This window comes from Falco punctatus, assembly GCF_963210335.1.
Source record: "Falco punctatus genome assembly, chromosome: 8".
Lineage (NCBI taxonomy): Eukaryota > Metazoa > Chordata > Aves > Falconiformes > Falconidae > Falco > Falco punctatus.
In genome coordinates, this window is record NC_137588.1 from 19,414,293 (window position 1) to 19,430,683 (window position 16,391).

Sequence of the window (16,391 nt, forward strand, 5' to 3'; positions counted from 1 at the left end):
GGGCAACCAGCTGCCACTGGCTGAGGCCAAGCTGTATTGCTGCCAGCCCTAACCACAGTAAGCCCCAGGAGTACGTTTTCAGAAAAGTTGAAGTACAGTCTCAAAGCAGGATTGTTTTGTGAATTACCACTGAAGTGTTTAATTTCCCCATTTCATCTGTTTCTTTCTCCAGCAATTGAAAAAACATACAACTGCCCCATTTCGTTTGCTTTTTTGTTTTGCCTTGCTATTGAATCCCTGGCGTTGGACAGCCCTGTGTTGCTCCACTGGTGTGTCAAGGATGAAGGAGAACACAAAGCGGACTGCCCATCCTTAGGCATTAGTTCTGCAGGTACAGGGCTCATGCTTTTAGTGCCTGGAAGAATGGCTGATGGTCTAGTGATGTGGCTCAGCAAAGGGGAAGGCAAGATGTGCTCATTGTGTTGTCTGCTCTTGAGGTATCTGGCATGCCTCGGTCATGATAAGCTCCCATTCTGCTCACACTTGTACCTTAAAAATGCATCCAAGTTTCTTCTGAGATGTGCACCCAGGATCTGCTAGTTTCCCCGACTATGCAGGACACGGACAGGCAGCCCAAAAAGGGAACTAGAGCAAAGCAAAGCCACAGAGGTCAGGGCCGTGAGAAGAGGACTGGTTGGAGAACAGTCCCTGCCCACCCCGGGCAGGTGGTGATGCTGCTGGAGGAGAGATGCGCACTGCCTGACAGGCTGTTCCACCAGCTCAGGATCTGATGGTGTTCCTGCGAGGAATGAGCTCCAAAATTTTGAAATGCTAATCAGGCAACAGAGCCTTGCTTCAGAGCTGTTCCCATGGGGAAGCTATTCTGGAGCTATATGTTCTTGAAACTGTAAGTCCTAAAAGCAGCTTTATCTCCAAGCCCACACAGACCTGGAAGCCTTGAGCAAGCCAGCGGCCCGTCAGGGGAGCTGTTGAGAAGGTAGGCAGGTGTCGTGGCCAGAAGCCAGGGAAGTTTTTGAACAAACTGACTTTGATCTTTCAAGACTTCCATAAAATCAAACCGTCATCATCAAACGTGTCCAGCTTTTGGAGGCCCGGATATATATCTCTATATATATCCTTTTGATTTGGGATAAGGGGAGATTGGCTTGCTCGATGGGCTTTTTTTTAATTTCATAAGCCCTGATTTTTCTGTAGTATTAGGCAATTTTGTTGCCAAGTAACTAGCTGCCCTCTAAAAATTCTTTCCTAAAGAATAATGTACCCTATAGTGCATGATGTGGTAGTATGGATGAAAGCAGGCTTGGGGGAGCATACATGTGTGTTTGGAAGCAATTTTTTGCCGCAGCACTGCTTAATAAAGTGGCTTACGGCTCTGGCGGAACCAAGGTTGCTTCCAGATGTGCATTGCACGTTAACAAATGGCATGCACGTAAGGCAGTGTAGCAGCATCAGCATGGCCACCCGGGCTGGAACAGCTCTGCCGAGGAGGGGGAGGGCAGACGTTCACAGCACCCCCCTGCCCTGTGCTTGGAAGCAAAAAGTGCAGCACGCAGGGCCAGCGGGGTTGCTGCGTTCACACTCTTGTTCACACACTGCATCTGAGGGAACAGAAAACATTGCTTCCTCTGCTACAGAAAAAAGCATTAAATTATTAAAGGAAAGCTACTAGCTCATGATTGATGTATGAGAGCAAATGCCTTTCTAACCTTTTCACCCTTGCAAAAGTAACAATGCCAGTATTTTGTGCCTGCATAGAACCTGTTGTCTTTGCATGTCGGCATGCCGAAGGTGGGGGTGTTATCCCACCTGGCACGTACCACAGCAGACCTGCGCTTCCCACCCTCCCACGCTTACCATAAACCTCTGAAGAGCCTTTCAGAACTCTTTGCAGGTAATGTAAATCTACCTTTTAGCTCCTCAGAGTGACAAAATGCATACCTTTTCTTTGTGATAATTCAAAAATATAATTAGAGTGATGTATGTAGCATACAGTATTGTTCTAATGGTGCGTGATCAGCAGCCATATTAGCCAGTAAATCATAAACGAAAGGAAATCTAAAACTGGCTAAAGTCAAATCAGCATAACAAAAAGCAACAGCTAAGTATATTTTAGTCTGTGCAAATATTTATAATGTGTGCTCGTGGGGCGGTATTAATGTACATGTATCTTTGGCTCTGCTCAGGCATTAATATGAACATGTTATTTGTTCTTTCAGCCCAGTGGACTAGCATCAGTATTAGCTGTTTCTAAAACGTTACCAAGCATTTTTCCTAGGCATCATAGGAAACTGTTGTCAGGCTGGTTTTAAATTTAATACCTCTCACAGAAGTAATGTCACAGCCTACCTGAACTCTTAGATCAATATGCCATTAGAGTCAGGGCAGCTTATTGCAGACTTTTTTAAACCTGTCATCTACAATTACTTTTTTTTCTAAATTTCTAAACTTCCTATAAAGCCTTGAATTTCACATTTGGTGTATTTGAAAGGTGGCCACAGTTTGATAGCACTGTAAAAAGGAGTGGTAAGCATGACTTACAATTCTAGTCCTGAGCAATCATCCCTGTATAAGGTGAAATTCTGATTAACTGAAGTCAGGAGAAGTTTTCCTATTGAGCTGCAGGGGTTCATGACTGCATCTTTTAAATCTGCCCTGTATTATTATAGGAGTTATCAGCAGATAGAGTGCTTTAGGGGGATTTTTCTTCAGCTCCTCACCAGTTTGTATAGCCAGCCAGCAGGTAAGCTCTGATGAACTTCTGTAAGAAATGGATAAGGTTCCTGGTTACTTTAGAACCGAGGTAAAGCTGCTAATGCCAACTTAGCTGTTCTGGATTTATTTTGATATAACCAAAATTAAATAGACCCTAAATCTGGAATCAAGAGAATCCCCTTGGTCTTAACAAACCCAGCGAAATAGTGAAGCTCATGTGCAAACAAGGCAGGCAGTCCTAAGATTTCACCACGTGGAGAGATTCAGGACTCAGCTTTCTCATTCCTTCCTAGCTGATTCTAAAATGATGGGGTTTGAAGCTTTCATGAAGCATCTGCAATGAGAACAGAGGGCATTTTTATTTAATGATATGCAATTTGCAGCATAATTCCTGTCTTTTAGTACTAGCAAGTAAGCAGAGTATAGTTAAAGGCTGGCACATTCCCAGTGCTCTGTGGAGAGGAAGACTGACCTCCTGCCATTGTGCTTTTTACCTTGTTGGAGGTAGCAAGGCATCATCCTTCATCCTAAGTTACCAACTGAACCAGAGACCAGTGACTAAGATGTGGCTGTTCTGCTTCCGTGAAGTATTGTTAGCTGGGGGGAGGGGCCCACCTGGTAGGAAGCAAAGCGTTGGTGAGTTTCAGCTTCTTTATTGGAAAAAATACAGGTTTTCTGTTCCAAATTCGCTGAAGTCTCCTAGAAGTATTTATTGATGCGGAATTGCTAAAGTAAGGTCATTTCCTACGCTTACAAAAGAGGCAAAGAGCCTTGATTGTTAGGAGAACACTGCAAGGCCCAATAATATTGAATGTAGTGCTCATGCATTTCCTGAGCATTAGGTATCTGAAGTATTTCTAGGTTTTAAATGTTTCTCAGGAGTGTTTGTAAGCCCTTAAGCAGTGAACTGGTACATAAAATCTAAACAAATGAGAGAGAAGAAACGTTGACTTTTGCATTTGTAATTATTTTTCTGATATTAATGAGGTCAGATCCAAAGCCCATTTGAATCTGTGGGATTAGCAATAACAATTATTTTCAGAAGCAAGGTTTTCACATTAAAAACATCTCTGTAAGTTAGATACTTTAATGAAATGAAACTTTCTTGTATATAAATATAGTTAGGATGATCTCAGTGAATGCGATAATTGTTTGAAGTCAAGTGTAAGATACTTGGAAGCACATTTTTCCTTTTTTTTTTTTTTTAAATATATTTTAGTCTTAATTATCCTTGGATTCCCAGAAACATGACTCTGGGCTATATTGCTGTTTGTGTGAAGCAGCTAATTTGCACTCACAAAATCGCTTATGAGGCCTCATGAGCGAGACACTACTATTCCAGTCTTCTAGGCATCACTTTTGACAGACATACTAGAGCATTTCACACATGTTGGAATAGGTGCTTCATGCAGGAGTTCTAGGAATTCTGTGTATAATAATTATATTTGAATTTGTAAATACTATTATTGCAAAGTTGACGTTTCAAAATAAATCAAGAATTAAGATTTCCCATGTAGTGTTAATTTGCTTCCCTTCTGTGTGTTTGTTAAGATATTGCCTCCAATTAATTTGACTATGTATGATTTTGACTCCACAACTTTGTCTTTATTCTGAAAGCAGAGCTTGCTTAATAGCACCTATCCGGTGTTTTGTCTTCTTGTCGTTAAAAGTGCTGGTCTTATTAAAGGTGCAGAATTCAGACCTTACACTGGAGATGTAAGGTTTGTTCCCCGTGCGTTTCCACAAACATTTAATGACTTGTTTCTGCAAGACCCAGGGGAGGCAAGAACAGCTTCTCCTTCCCGTGTTACAGCTGAAGCGTGAGGCACTGAAGGGTTCAGGTCACACGTTTCCAGTGAATTTGGATTCCCTATTTAAAGCACAGAGGGACCTGGTTTTTCAAAGTTCAGGCAAAATGCAGCACTGGGCACAGACATTTGAAGTGTAGGTGGAGAGCTCCCCTGGCCTGCGCTGGCTGGCGTGCTCAGAGCTGCTTTGTTCCACACCCACAGGTGTGGCAGATGCTGTGCATCAAAGAGATCACGTAGTCATGCACCTTCTGATTTGGGGTCTTAAAACCCCTGATTAAATGCGGAGTATAAATCAGTGTTCTGGTGAAAGCAAGTGCTTTGGCTGTTACTAGTTCCTCTCTGTCACAAATGAGGCAACTAAGCGAACACTGGAGGAACCCAAGTGACCAAAAAGAACTTCACGCTTGGAGGGACAGCAGGTGCCTGGGGCTCCAGAACAGCCCAGGGTGACGTGCAGCTCCTGGGGTGAGCCCAGGAGAGGGCTGTGGGACAGAGCCAGCCGCTGGGGTGGCCTCGTGGTGCAGCCCGTGGGCAGGGCGCTGGGTGCCGCGTGGCACTGCTCTGCCCCAGGGGGGTTCGCAGCACGAAATCGCAAGCAGGTGGGAAATTGGGCATTCGCAGCTCTCAGTCTTGTGCATTAACTGCTCCTGGCAGGGCAGGGAGTCGCTCCTGCACAGAAATAGCTAAAGAGAATTTTAATCAGCCATTTCATCTGGATCAGGGTCTGTGCAAGTTTTGACTGATTGAAGGTGACGTGCCGAACTTTAATTGCAATCAGAGATTGGAAGTTTTACAGAGGATCCTAAGTGACAAAGCTGGTTGCTTTACAGGCCTGTTAAGTAAACAAAGTGCTTTTAGCAGCAGGCTGCGGCTGACTTAGTGGAAATTAAACTTAGCGATGAGTTCTGAGGTTTACTGTTTTGGAAAGAGCAAAGTCAAATAATCTATGGGGCATTAATGAAAATGCAAGTATTGGCAAAATCATCAGGAATGAAATACGAAAGGGATCTGTATAGACAGATACTCAGTACTGCAGTGGGAGAGGAAATTACAAATTTTCGTCAAGGCATTGATCCTTCAAGCTCCTGCATCCCTTAATTCTGCAGAAATCCAGGGGACTCGCAAATGGCAATGCAGTGAGGTACAGAAATGCTTGCAGAACTGGAGTCTCCGTGCGTACTGCATGGCAAACACCCTGGCTGCGAGGTGCTGCCTCTCCTGCCGGTTGCTCTTTCCTCGCAAGCACCTGTGAGTCTGGTGGAAGGCAGAAGTGGCAGTGACAGCAGAATTACTGGGGGCAGTGGCGGAGGCTGCTCCTGACACTGGCCTGCTGCCTGCTCGTGTTGATCACAGTCTTCATCCTATTATTGGTGCTGTTTCCTGAGATTTTTCCATCCAAAACCCTGAGTGTTTTTTAGGCAGAATAAATATTTTTCTATAATCTGATTTCAAGTAAGTTTCACTTAAACTGAACCTCGTTCTCAGTATGTTTACAATAAAGCTGTGGGGTTGTTTGTTTATGTTTAAAAAAAAAAAAGAGTTTTTTCCTGAGACCTTTTTAAAGTCAATAGCATTGTTTTGCTGCCTGCCAACACTTTGTTTCAGAAACACCCTGTGAAACGGTGTCAGAATTGCTGTCACCACTCACCAGCTTGGTGACCCCAGTGCCTCAGAGCTGGGGAACAGACCCTGTCACGAGCAGCACCAACATGGGCCGCCACCCCTGGCAGGAGGGTGGGGGTCCCCGAAGTGGTTCAGGTCTGGGGGCTGCCTCGCCAGTGCATGCTGCGGAGGGGCTGCCGCCTCTGAGACCCAGTCCCGACCTTCATCTCCCCCAGGAGGTGTCTGAAGTGCCACAATCCAGGACTACATTAAAGCTGTGTTAGATCTGCAGCAACTTGGGAGGAAGATTTAGATCATGGTAGCAACATCTGCAATAGTGGTGGGGAACGTAGTTGACTCTGAGATCCTGATTCAAAAAAACATATGGAAAGTGTGTTGCTTTGTGGTAGATCTTCCAGGGACAGAAGAAATGCCTTGGGTAGAAAATCTTAGTTCAGGTCTGTCCCTGCCTCACACATCTGATGGGTAAGGGGTCTCAACAGAAGCAGTAGCTGTGAGATCAGGTCAGATCCCGCAGGAGACGTGTACTGCGCAGTACTGACCTTGGGATACGTTTTCACCAAACACCAGCCTAATCATATTTTCATTTTTCTCTCAGATTGTGGTTTAAATGTGCACAAGCAATGTTCCAAGATGGTCCCAAATGACTGCAAGCCAGACCTGAAGCATGTCAAAAAAGTGTACAGCTGTGACCTTACAACGCTAGTAAAAGCACACTTCACTAAGAGACCAATGGTAGTAGATATGTGCATTAGGGAAATTGAATCTAGAGGTAAGGCATAGTTAATGGGCTTTCCTTGCTTTACTGATAATCCGTTTAGATTGATCTGGGTCATCTGGATTTCTGCGGAATGTATGATTGCTCAAAACAGATTTGCACAAGACATTTTATGACTGCCAATTACCCTGCACAGCTAATATTACACTTTGCATTATTTCATGGTTCATACCCATTTATAATTTTTATAGGTTCTGCTAGAAATTGCTTAATGGACAATCACTGCTTTACAGTTATATATTGGCACCTACCTTTCCTTTAATATTTTTATTTTAAAAATAAGTGAACGTGCTAAAACAAAGGCAGTTAGTATTGATGTGTTCCCTCTTGCTAGTTCCCCTAGCCCACACCAAGTATCCTTTTCTAGAATTAGAGTATTTGTTTTCATTCTGAAATAATGACTGAACGTCAAGCATGTTATTTTTAAATTGGTTGTGATAGGTTTAATTTGTTTCTTCAGGTCTGAAATCATTTGCGTAAACAGAATTTGGTGCTGCTAATGCAAGGGTCAGGGTTAAAAGGCCAGGATAAGATTTCATTCTGAAAGAAAAGCCTCATAAGGCTTTTAAAATGTGTCTTCTTTTTCTGCCTTAAATTAAGAACTTGGCAAAGGAAGAACTGGGTGGAAGGAAACTGTAAAATCAAGATTAATTTTGGTCTCGTTAAAATGTTCACTGCAGGTCTTAATTCTGAAGGACTATACCGAGTCTCAGGATTTAGTGATCTTATTGAAGATGTCAAAATGGCTTTTGACAGAGGTACGGTCTTTCCTGCATGCTGGAACTTTGTGCTGATGTATTAAATATACACAATTTTTCTACACAGCCTTGGTCTGTCTCATGCTCCACTGCATCAGGGGTCTGAAGGAGTCCGGCGGCTGTGCTAGCAGAAGAGGAGTCTTCCCATCAGAAATGCTTATCAGCTTCACTTTGGCCTTTATGACCAAAATCTACTTTTCTCCTTCTATCAGTGTCTGTGCTTCAGTAATGATGTGCATGGAAAAGGACAAAGCTTTCTGAACTACTGCCCTAGTTTGCAAGTAAAACTACGCTCAGGGGGGTGGGGGAGGGATAGAGGGCAAGTGGTAAAGTATCTTAAGAGGGCTGTGCAACTGAAATCCATCTTTCTGGATGAAAGCTCCAAAATAATAAGATGAATACAATAGTGCAAACAAAGTTTGAATTATTACAGTCTGTAAGAACGTCAGTGAGAACAATCCCTTCTCTCTGAGAAAAGGCAATGGGAAAATTAAAGGCTTTCCAGCTGCAGTCCCCCTGTCGCAGTAGGAATCGAGGCCAAAATCCATGCTGGAAACTCTCCCTCATGTTTCTCTGGAGAACTGGACCTACTCAGACAACATCTGTCTCTTCTGCAGCGTTAGCAGGGTGGGGATGCACTGGAGAAGCCAAGTTCTGGATCTGTGTCCACTGTGGTCAGGAGTAGGTAGTATGCTGGAGCTAAATGGTGAACACATGTTTATCCTGTAAAGTAAGGAGGCTGGGGACTAAGCTGGTTTTCTTTCTTTAAGGTTTTTATCCCAGACTCCCCTGATTTCTCCTTCGTTGCTGACAAATGTGTTGTTTGGCAATGCACTATGTTCAGAAATAGCTAAACTCCCACACATTAATGCAAGATAGATACTGCTAGATCAGGTAGGCAGGTTTTTCCCCCCAAGAAAACCTGCAGTTTTTTGTAATCATTTTAAATGCAGAAAGGATAGGTTTCCTTGTAAAAATGGTTGAGGTTTTCATCCTGAAAGTATGAACTTCACAAGCCAGTAACTCTCTGTTTTGCTTATAAAGGCCAACATCTGTAGTTGTGTCCTTTTTAATAATGTTTGCTTAAGCGAGTTATTATTTTTCTTGCGAGTGCTGTTTTACATCTGTTTACATTTCCAAGGCTTTAATGTCAGTGCCTTTTCCACACAGATGGGGAAAAAGCTGATATTTCTGTGAATATGTATGAAGATATCAATATTATCACTGGTGCACTTAAACTGTACTTCAGGGATTTGCCAATTCCACTCATCACGTATGATGCCTACCCAAAGTTTATGGAGTCTGCAAGTAAGTGTCACACGTTTTTTCTCCTGATTCTCATTTTCAACCTTTTCTTCTCCTTTTTGTGCAGTACTTGCCTGTTCATTTAATAGCTGTCCCATCAGCTTTTACCCTGCATGCCCTATTTAGTAGGGATTGCAGGAGTAAATATGTACTGCGTGCACGACATGACTGCACGGTGCTGTGTGATCATGGTTATATTTTTCATTGCCTTTGTCACCAGGTATGCTTCCTCTTCATCACACGTTACCAATTACATCCCTTTGTATGTCTTGCATGAACCCCTGGTACTTAACAGTGACATTTTAAGTCTGTTGGTTTTGTGATGCCAGAAAGAATGTGATTTATGAAAATGTTTAGAAATAAGAAGTCCTTTGTTTCTAGAGGTGTCCATTTTGAGTGTTTTCATAAGCTGATAAGCACACATCCTAAGGCCACCTTCGAGGCTGGCCTTGTAGACACTGAATCTGCCAGCATGGCAATAAGCCCAGCTGGAACATCTCTCGCAAGCGTCCTGGCTGCCTGAAGCATCTCTGCAATGTAGCAGTCACACGAGCCACACCTGGAAAGGTGTGATAGCCATGGGTAGAAAACAAGGGCCAGATGCTGGCCTTACTGCTCCTCTGGAGAAGGCTTTTTCCAAGTTGTACAGACACAGCCAAAGATGCTGATGGCAATGTTCCCAGTACCTTCTGCTGTCCCAGGGTTGCACCTGTAGATTATTTGTGCAAAACTAGTCCCGTCATCAAGGATTGCCAGGGGAACTTTTTTCAGTGGCCTGCAGGGAATCTTTTGGTGGAGTGCAGTTTGCTTTGAGGAGCTTTCTTTGTCCAAAACGAGTCACATCCTGAGAGTGCTCTGAGCACCTCTTTGCACAGGCAAATCCTCCACTGTGAGGTTTTGATAGATTCTGGGAATCAGTAATTCAGCAGAGCTGTGAGACCTGGTCTTCTCTTCAGGCTACCATTGTTGTCTTTCTGTGTGTGAATTCTGGCTGTACATGTGGCGACAGTTGAACATCTGTGTTTCAGAAACCACCGATCCGGATGAACAGCTGGAAATTCTCCATGAGGCGTTGAAACTGCTGCCACCTGCGCACTGTGAAACCTTGCGGTATCTCATGGCACATCTGAAGAGGTAGGTGGACTAGCTGGAAAGAACTCTCAACCCAAACTCATTTTTAGCAAAGTCCAGAAAAGTCTGGGCAAGGCCCACCAAATCGTGGAGATGGACTGTGGCAGGGAATTATAGTCTGCGCAACAGTGAATACACAAACACTGGGGTTTATCCCACTTACAAGCACTTGCAAAGCACTTGAAGGAAATAAGTAAAAAAACGCAGTTTTGAAACTTGAAAGTCGAACAACGAAATTGTTCTGCGTTTCAGATTGCAGTGAATATTAATGGTAAACAAGCCATTCATACCTCTGGGAGTAATAAAGTCACTCCCTGGGCAAGGAGCTAATACAGCTTAGTGGCTACAGATTGATGTCTTTTTCTGCCAAGACTCGTCTACCCTGGTCGTCCCTGAGACCCTAAACAAGACAGCAGACACTAGGCTTTAGCTGCTGCCAGTTAGGCACAGTGTTAATTGGCCCTCCAGCTGCAGGTCTGGTGAGGTCTGCCAGCTGTTCCTTGTCAGCGTGGAGCCCCTTGTTCCACCCGCCGCCTTCTCAAAACCATAGGAGCATAAATTCTGTCTGAGGTTTCTCCTGCTCCCCAAGACACAATTGAAATTGGTCAGTAGGCTGAAAAATTGTTAGAGTGAGACTGACAGATGAATATCCAGTACAACAGCACAGGTTCTCTTTCTTTCAGAAAAGCAGGGGGGGAAAAATCAGTGTGGTGTGTTAGGGTATCCATTTTAGTTTCTCAAGTAACATGAACTTACTGTCAATATATAAGAATCATTCCCTTTCCTTAGAAAAATACTTTATTTTCAGCTCTCTTCTGTTTTTTTCCTTTTGCAGTTCTTCTAGAAGTAGGAATATGTTGACTCTGCTGAGTGCCTCAGGCAAAATTCAGCCACAGGGTTTCTGCCTGATTTGTCCATTTATTTCAATGTTTCTAATGGATGTTTTAGGACAGACATAGGGATGAGAGACACAGGAACAAAAAAACCCACCTTACTGCTTGTGAAGTGTGAAGTTAATTTTTCCTTACCCTGTTCAGGGGTAGCTGTTGCTGCTCTAATTAGCAAGTTGCTTTTGCACGTTGTATAGGTGAATGATAAGGTAGAAGCGTGACAAAATCCACTCATTTTTAAACTTGCTTTTAATACATTTGTTAAAAAGAGACATGGTGCTCGACAGGTTGTTGTCCTGCTGCTGAATTCAGGTAATCAGACAGAGCTCCTTTATTTGGCATAATTACAGACTGAAGGCACAGTAGCCTGGAAAAATCAGTCTGACTTGTTTTAAAATAAAAATTAAGGCAGAGGGGGGAAAAAGGAAAAAAAGCCTTGAATTTTTTTTATTATTTTTTTTTAATACCGAAGGATTTGTTCATGAATGCAGGATACCAGAGTGGTGGAAAGAGAAAAAATTTAGCCAGACCCTTTCAGTCCCTGTCCCTGGGTTCTTAGTTGTTTCTGAGAATCCTTATGTGTTCTTGAAACCATCGTGTGTATGAAAACATTTGCATCATCTAAATCTGTTCCCTTGAGCGGGGCAATTCGCCAGGATAAGCCACGGCAGAAGCTCAGGCTCCAGGCACGTTTGTGCCTGCCTGCTGCGGGCAGCCGCGATGGCCGCGGGCAGAGCCAGGGCACCCCAGCAGGCTGTCCCCTTGCCGCCCCCACCGTGCGACCCTCAGCTCCACGCTGAGCACACAGGAGAGCACAAGCTCCCTCTGAGCCCACATTAAGAAATACCACCCGGTGACCCTGGGGACCATCGTGGCAGGGCAGCGGTGACCCTTCTGGCATTTGCTGAGCAGACGTGTTTCTGCGGTAGCCCTGGCAGAGGTTGCATCTCCTGTAGGTGTAAGTCTTGGGTAAATTACATTTCTGGAGGTGGCCTGCAAACCTGCCCGTGGCAGGGCCTCAGCCTGCAGCTTTGAACAGGTCGGATTCCTGTGGGGCAGCAGAACGCAGCCTCCCCACCTCCTCCTCTCCGGCAGATGGGAGGCGGGCGGGGGAGGCTGCCCTGGGCTGGGGGCTCAGCTGCTGAGGGCCCCGGGAAGGGGAAGGGTGGAAGCGGGTCTGTTGGAGCACACGTGTAATGACCTGCTTATTGGTGCAAATGAGGTTACAGTGAGACCTTGGTGGTTTCAAAGCTGCCCCAAAGTGATGATTTAGGTTTTCTTAATACATGCCACAGGGCATCATTTGTCTCGGAGAGGAACCAGGTGTGCAGCTTAGCACGGTTAGCCCACAGTGCCTAAAGGCAGGGAATCCACACGTGCTGTGCTTCACCCCCATCACCGTCCAGTCACAAGAGAGGACCGGTGTGTCCACGTGGAGCCATGCCACCAGGGGGACCTGGGCAGAATCCCACCTGGGTGGGCACAGTAGAAAGTCTCTAGTGACCATAAAGCTGCTAACCTAATAACCAGCACAGCCTGCCCCCCGGAGGGACGGCTTCCGTGTGGTGCCACTGTAAAGAGCAAAAGCAAAGTTGTTCTGATTTGTCTGAAATCACCCCTCAGCCCCTTCCCTCGCCCCAGAGTACCGATCCCTCCTGCAAGTAAGCATGGTCTGTGTGCGTGGTAGGACAGAGGTATTTGAGTCACGCTAAGCCCACACAGCATTTGCACTCTTAACTTCTGAGCATTTCACCCAGTGCTTCTGTATGTATCCTGCTGGAAATGGCAGCCTCTCTGAGGCTTTGGGAAGAGGCGAGTATTTCCAGTCTCCTTGGTTTTCAAGCATATCCAGGCATGGTTTGGCCTGGAAGGAATGTGAAAAACACTGTCCTTTTTTTACAGAGTAACGCTCCATGAAAAGGAAAATCTGATGAGTGCAGAGAATCTGGGCATAGTTTTCGGACCAACTCTTATGAGAGCACCAGAGCTGGATGCAATGGCGGCGTTGAATGACATCCGTTATCAGAGACTTGTGGTGGAGATGCTTATAAAAAATGAAGACATTTTATTTTGAATATTTTGGGGGTTTTGTAATAAAAAAGGAAGCAACCATGTTCTATGGATGAAGGAATATTTTAAAGTAATTTAATGGTTCTTGTTGCTGAATTCCATATTTGCTAGAGCTTTCGATGTATTCAGGATAAAAATGAAGGAACTCTTTGTCATTTCTGTAGTGCCATTCAGCTGATGTTGAAAAAGGTTAACACATACTTTCCAGTACTAGTAATCCTGGGTGTTTATCATGTTAAAATAAAAGACAAAAAGCCTAAAGCTATTGCATGATTTGCTCCCTGTTCTCCCTGTTCTGGTGAGACTCATTCCATGAAGAAAACAACTGAACTGGTGCAGCATCTTTGTTCTGGATAGTTTGTGATTGTAATTCAGCATGTTTCTCTGTGTAAACCTGTTGTGAATTTGCTTTTATGTTCTATGTAATTGGTTTCTGATACTAAAAAGAAGGCTGACGTGAAATGGAGCCTCTGGCAGTTTACTGACATTTCATATCATTCTCTGCCACTTTTTGGGGCTGATTTCTTCTTGGGTTTCTTTCAGTTTCTTCATCATATAGTAATTTGTTTTTAACAGAAACAAAATGTGTACTTTAAACGTTACTTTAAGTAATTCTCCATGATGTTTATGGTGGTTGCAGTGAAATCTGCAATGCTGAACAGTGTTCCTTTATTATTATTGCTATTTTGATTGTAATTTTGTATTTTTATCTGGCATGCATACATTAATTTATTAAATTTTGCTTTTAGAACTCTAACATTAAGCTATTTATTTTTACTTAACAAACATGTTTCAAAAATACTGTTTGTTTCATTTTTTTACATTGATGCTTCAACCCTGAACAACCTCTGACTTAAATTGGGTTAGAGCTTTAGCAGTTTCGACACAGCCATTCTGATCTAAATACTTTGGAACCTGACACTTTACTAAGGTTCCCACAAATTCGTCTTTAGTTTGAAAATGTCTTTCTTCATTAGGTGCTTCTCAAAAATGCTTTAAAGCTCTTAAGCAAAGCAAAGCAAAAAATTATCATCAAGCCATCTACTTATTTTATATATATATATATAGTTATACAATATATATACAAACTGGAATTGCAGTTTACCATTATGCGGTTGTAGCTACCCAAAGCAGATGGATACACCACTGAATTTCAAATGCAAATACATCACAGAACACTCACTTTGCACTTAAAGCACTCAGCTGTGGTGCAAGCACTTGGGCCTGCCCTGCAAACACCATCCGGAGGAGGAGGAATAATCCCCTGGCAATCACAGCCAGCTGTGCTCCCTTCCTGTCAGCGTTAAGGTTCCTCCCTGTGCCCACCCCTTCCCTTAGGTGCCCGGCCAGGAGAGGGGAGAAGGCAGCTCTGCTACAGCTCCCCTGGAAGGGGGGAGTGAAGGATCCTACGAAGAAAAGGGTGGAACTGGGGATGCACGCTGGTAACTTGGGGAGCACGGCTGGGGGCTGGGAGGCTACTGGAGGGGCAGAACTGGGGGAAGGTTTTGAAAGAATCTAAGGTTTTGTTTGGGTTTTTTTTTAACCTTCTGTAGTACTAAGAGTTGCTTGCTGCTATAATTCCTGTATTAATTAGTGCACATTATCACTTCATTTATCCCAATGAACCGACACAGTTGGAAAATTATGTCTCTGACCACAGCCTTGCCCCCTGCCCCAGCCCAAGTGCAATGGCCCATATGCTTCCCGGTCACATCCGCCTTGCACTCTCCAGCAGCCACTATGTTCGCTGCTGCCTTGTTCCAAGTCGTCTCCTAAACATACCATGCTTCCCCCCGCTGCCTCGACAGCATGCGATGTATTTCTTCACCCCTCAGACCCTTACGGCCCTGTGTATCCCAGTCCTCGCTCGGACCCTAGTGGCCCTGTGTATCCCAGTCCCCAGGCCATCCATCGCTCCTGCCTTCCCTTCCAGGGCACCTGGCTCGGGCCCTGTCGCTGCAGTCAGTTCTCAGCTCCCTGGCGTGGCAGCACTTCTGTGTCATCGTGTCCATGGTCAGGAGAGAGCGTTTTTTTTCTGAACCGTGCTGGTGAGGTTCCACACGCGTGTGTCTGACCCACTCGTGGCGCTCAGCGGCCGGGCAGCAGTCCCTGCCGCCACAAGCACACTTGCTTTCCCCCAATTCTCACGTTCTGATGAGATATGAAGGAAACTGCATGCCAGGTGATGATAAAGCTTCAGAACATGTTTAATGCCAAATAATCGCAATATTCAAACAATTAAGATTGACAGTGTCTGGTCACCGCGCTGCTCACCCTGTGGGGCACAAACTGCCCCCCCCCCCCCCCCCCCGCCCCTCACAGAGCAGGTGTCTCTGGGGTTCCAACACAGGCTGTGCGTTGCGTTAGGGACAGGTCGGTGGGATGGGGGCCCCAGCGGTCAGTGAAGTACTCTCTTGACTTTGAATCCCTGGAATCTGTATCCAGTGACTACTCTTTTAAATCTCTTCAATTTAATTGTGATTTTTCATTAAGTGTCTAGGCAAAGTCTCCATTTTAGTCTTGGTTTTGCTACTGTCTTAATGAAACTGATCTTTCCTGAGCGGTAACCATTAAAGCAGGTAGTGTAGAAATAAATGTTGTCTTTGCGGTGAATTTTATACTTCTTTTTGCTGACCAGGAAGATACTTTGCATTTAATTACGTGATTTAAGCTTCATTTTTTTAATGACATGCAGAAAACTGGTATTTTTAGTATTTTTATTAGTTAAATTACAATACAATAAATAACCTAGGTCTGTAAGAAGTAAAAGCTATCACTAAGTTGATCTCTGAAGGAGCTGATATCCAGGAAAAATGCATGTTACCCCTAGCTCAGGAGTTGACCTTACCGTCTCCAGTGCCGAGGGGTACGTGGCTGCAGCCTGGGGTTGCAGACACTGGAGCCGCCTCACTGGCAATGTGTTATCGAAAGGCAGTTGGCCACAGTCAAAAAGAGGGGAAGAAAGGATTTAAACTGAGGAAAACTTCTTCCTCGGGCTTCTAAGAAAGAAATGAGAGGCACTAGCAAGAAGTATGAGTTGGTGGCAGTCAAGGAACTTGCACAGATTGTGAGGGAAAGGAGGTCTTCAACAAGGATAAAGGAAGGCAAGATTATTAAAAATTATGGAGGCAGTGAAAAACTATCAGATTTTTATGTCTAGCAAAAATTACATATCACAGCTCTTGGGGAAAAAAACTATTTAGGACAGTGCTTGGAGGCATAATTAGGAGCTTTAGGATGAAAAGGAAAAAAGGCAAAAAAATCTTGCAGCAATTTCAGGAATGTCCCAGCAGTGAATTGGCCCAGTGGTGTAGCACAGGGTTACCTGACCTCTTATCAGCCAGGCCAAGCC

General features: G+C 44.4%; 1 protein-coding gene across 5 annotated transcripts in view; it reads left to right on the top strand.

The window, feature by feature from the left end:
- The window catches only part of CHN1 (chimerin 1), a 102,679-nt gene extending 88,883 nt beyond the window's left edge, over window positions 1-13,796 (top strand). For all 5 annotated transcript variants that reach the window (XM_080400544.1, XM_080400543.1, XM_080400546.1 and 2 more), the window contains 5 exons: window positions 6,706-6,879; window positions 7,566-7,643; window positions 8,814-8,951; window positions 9,977-10,082; window positions 12,872-13,796. In XM_080400544.1, the coding sequence (XP_080256670.1) occupies window positions 6,706-6,879; window positions 7,566-7,643; window positions 8,814-8,951; window positions 9,977-10,082; window positions 12,872-13,043 (668 nt within the window). In that variant the 3' untranslated portion in view covers window positions 13,044-13,796. The remainder of the gene's footprint in view (window positions 1-6,705; window positions 6,880-7,565; window positions 7,644-8,813; window positions 8,952-9,976; window positions 10,083-12,871) is intronic.
- Window positions 13,797-16,391: the final 2,595 nt, after the last annotated feature.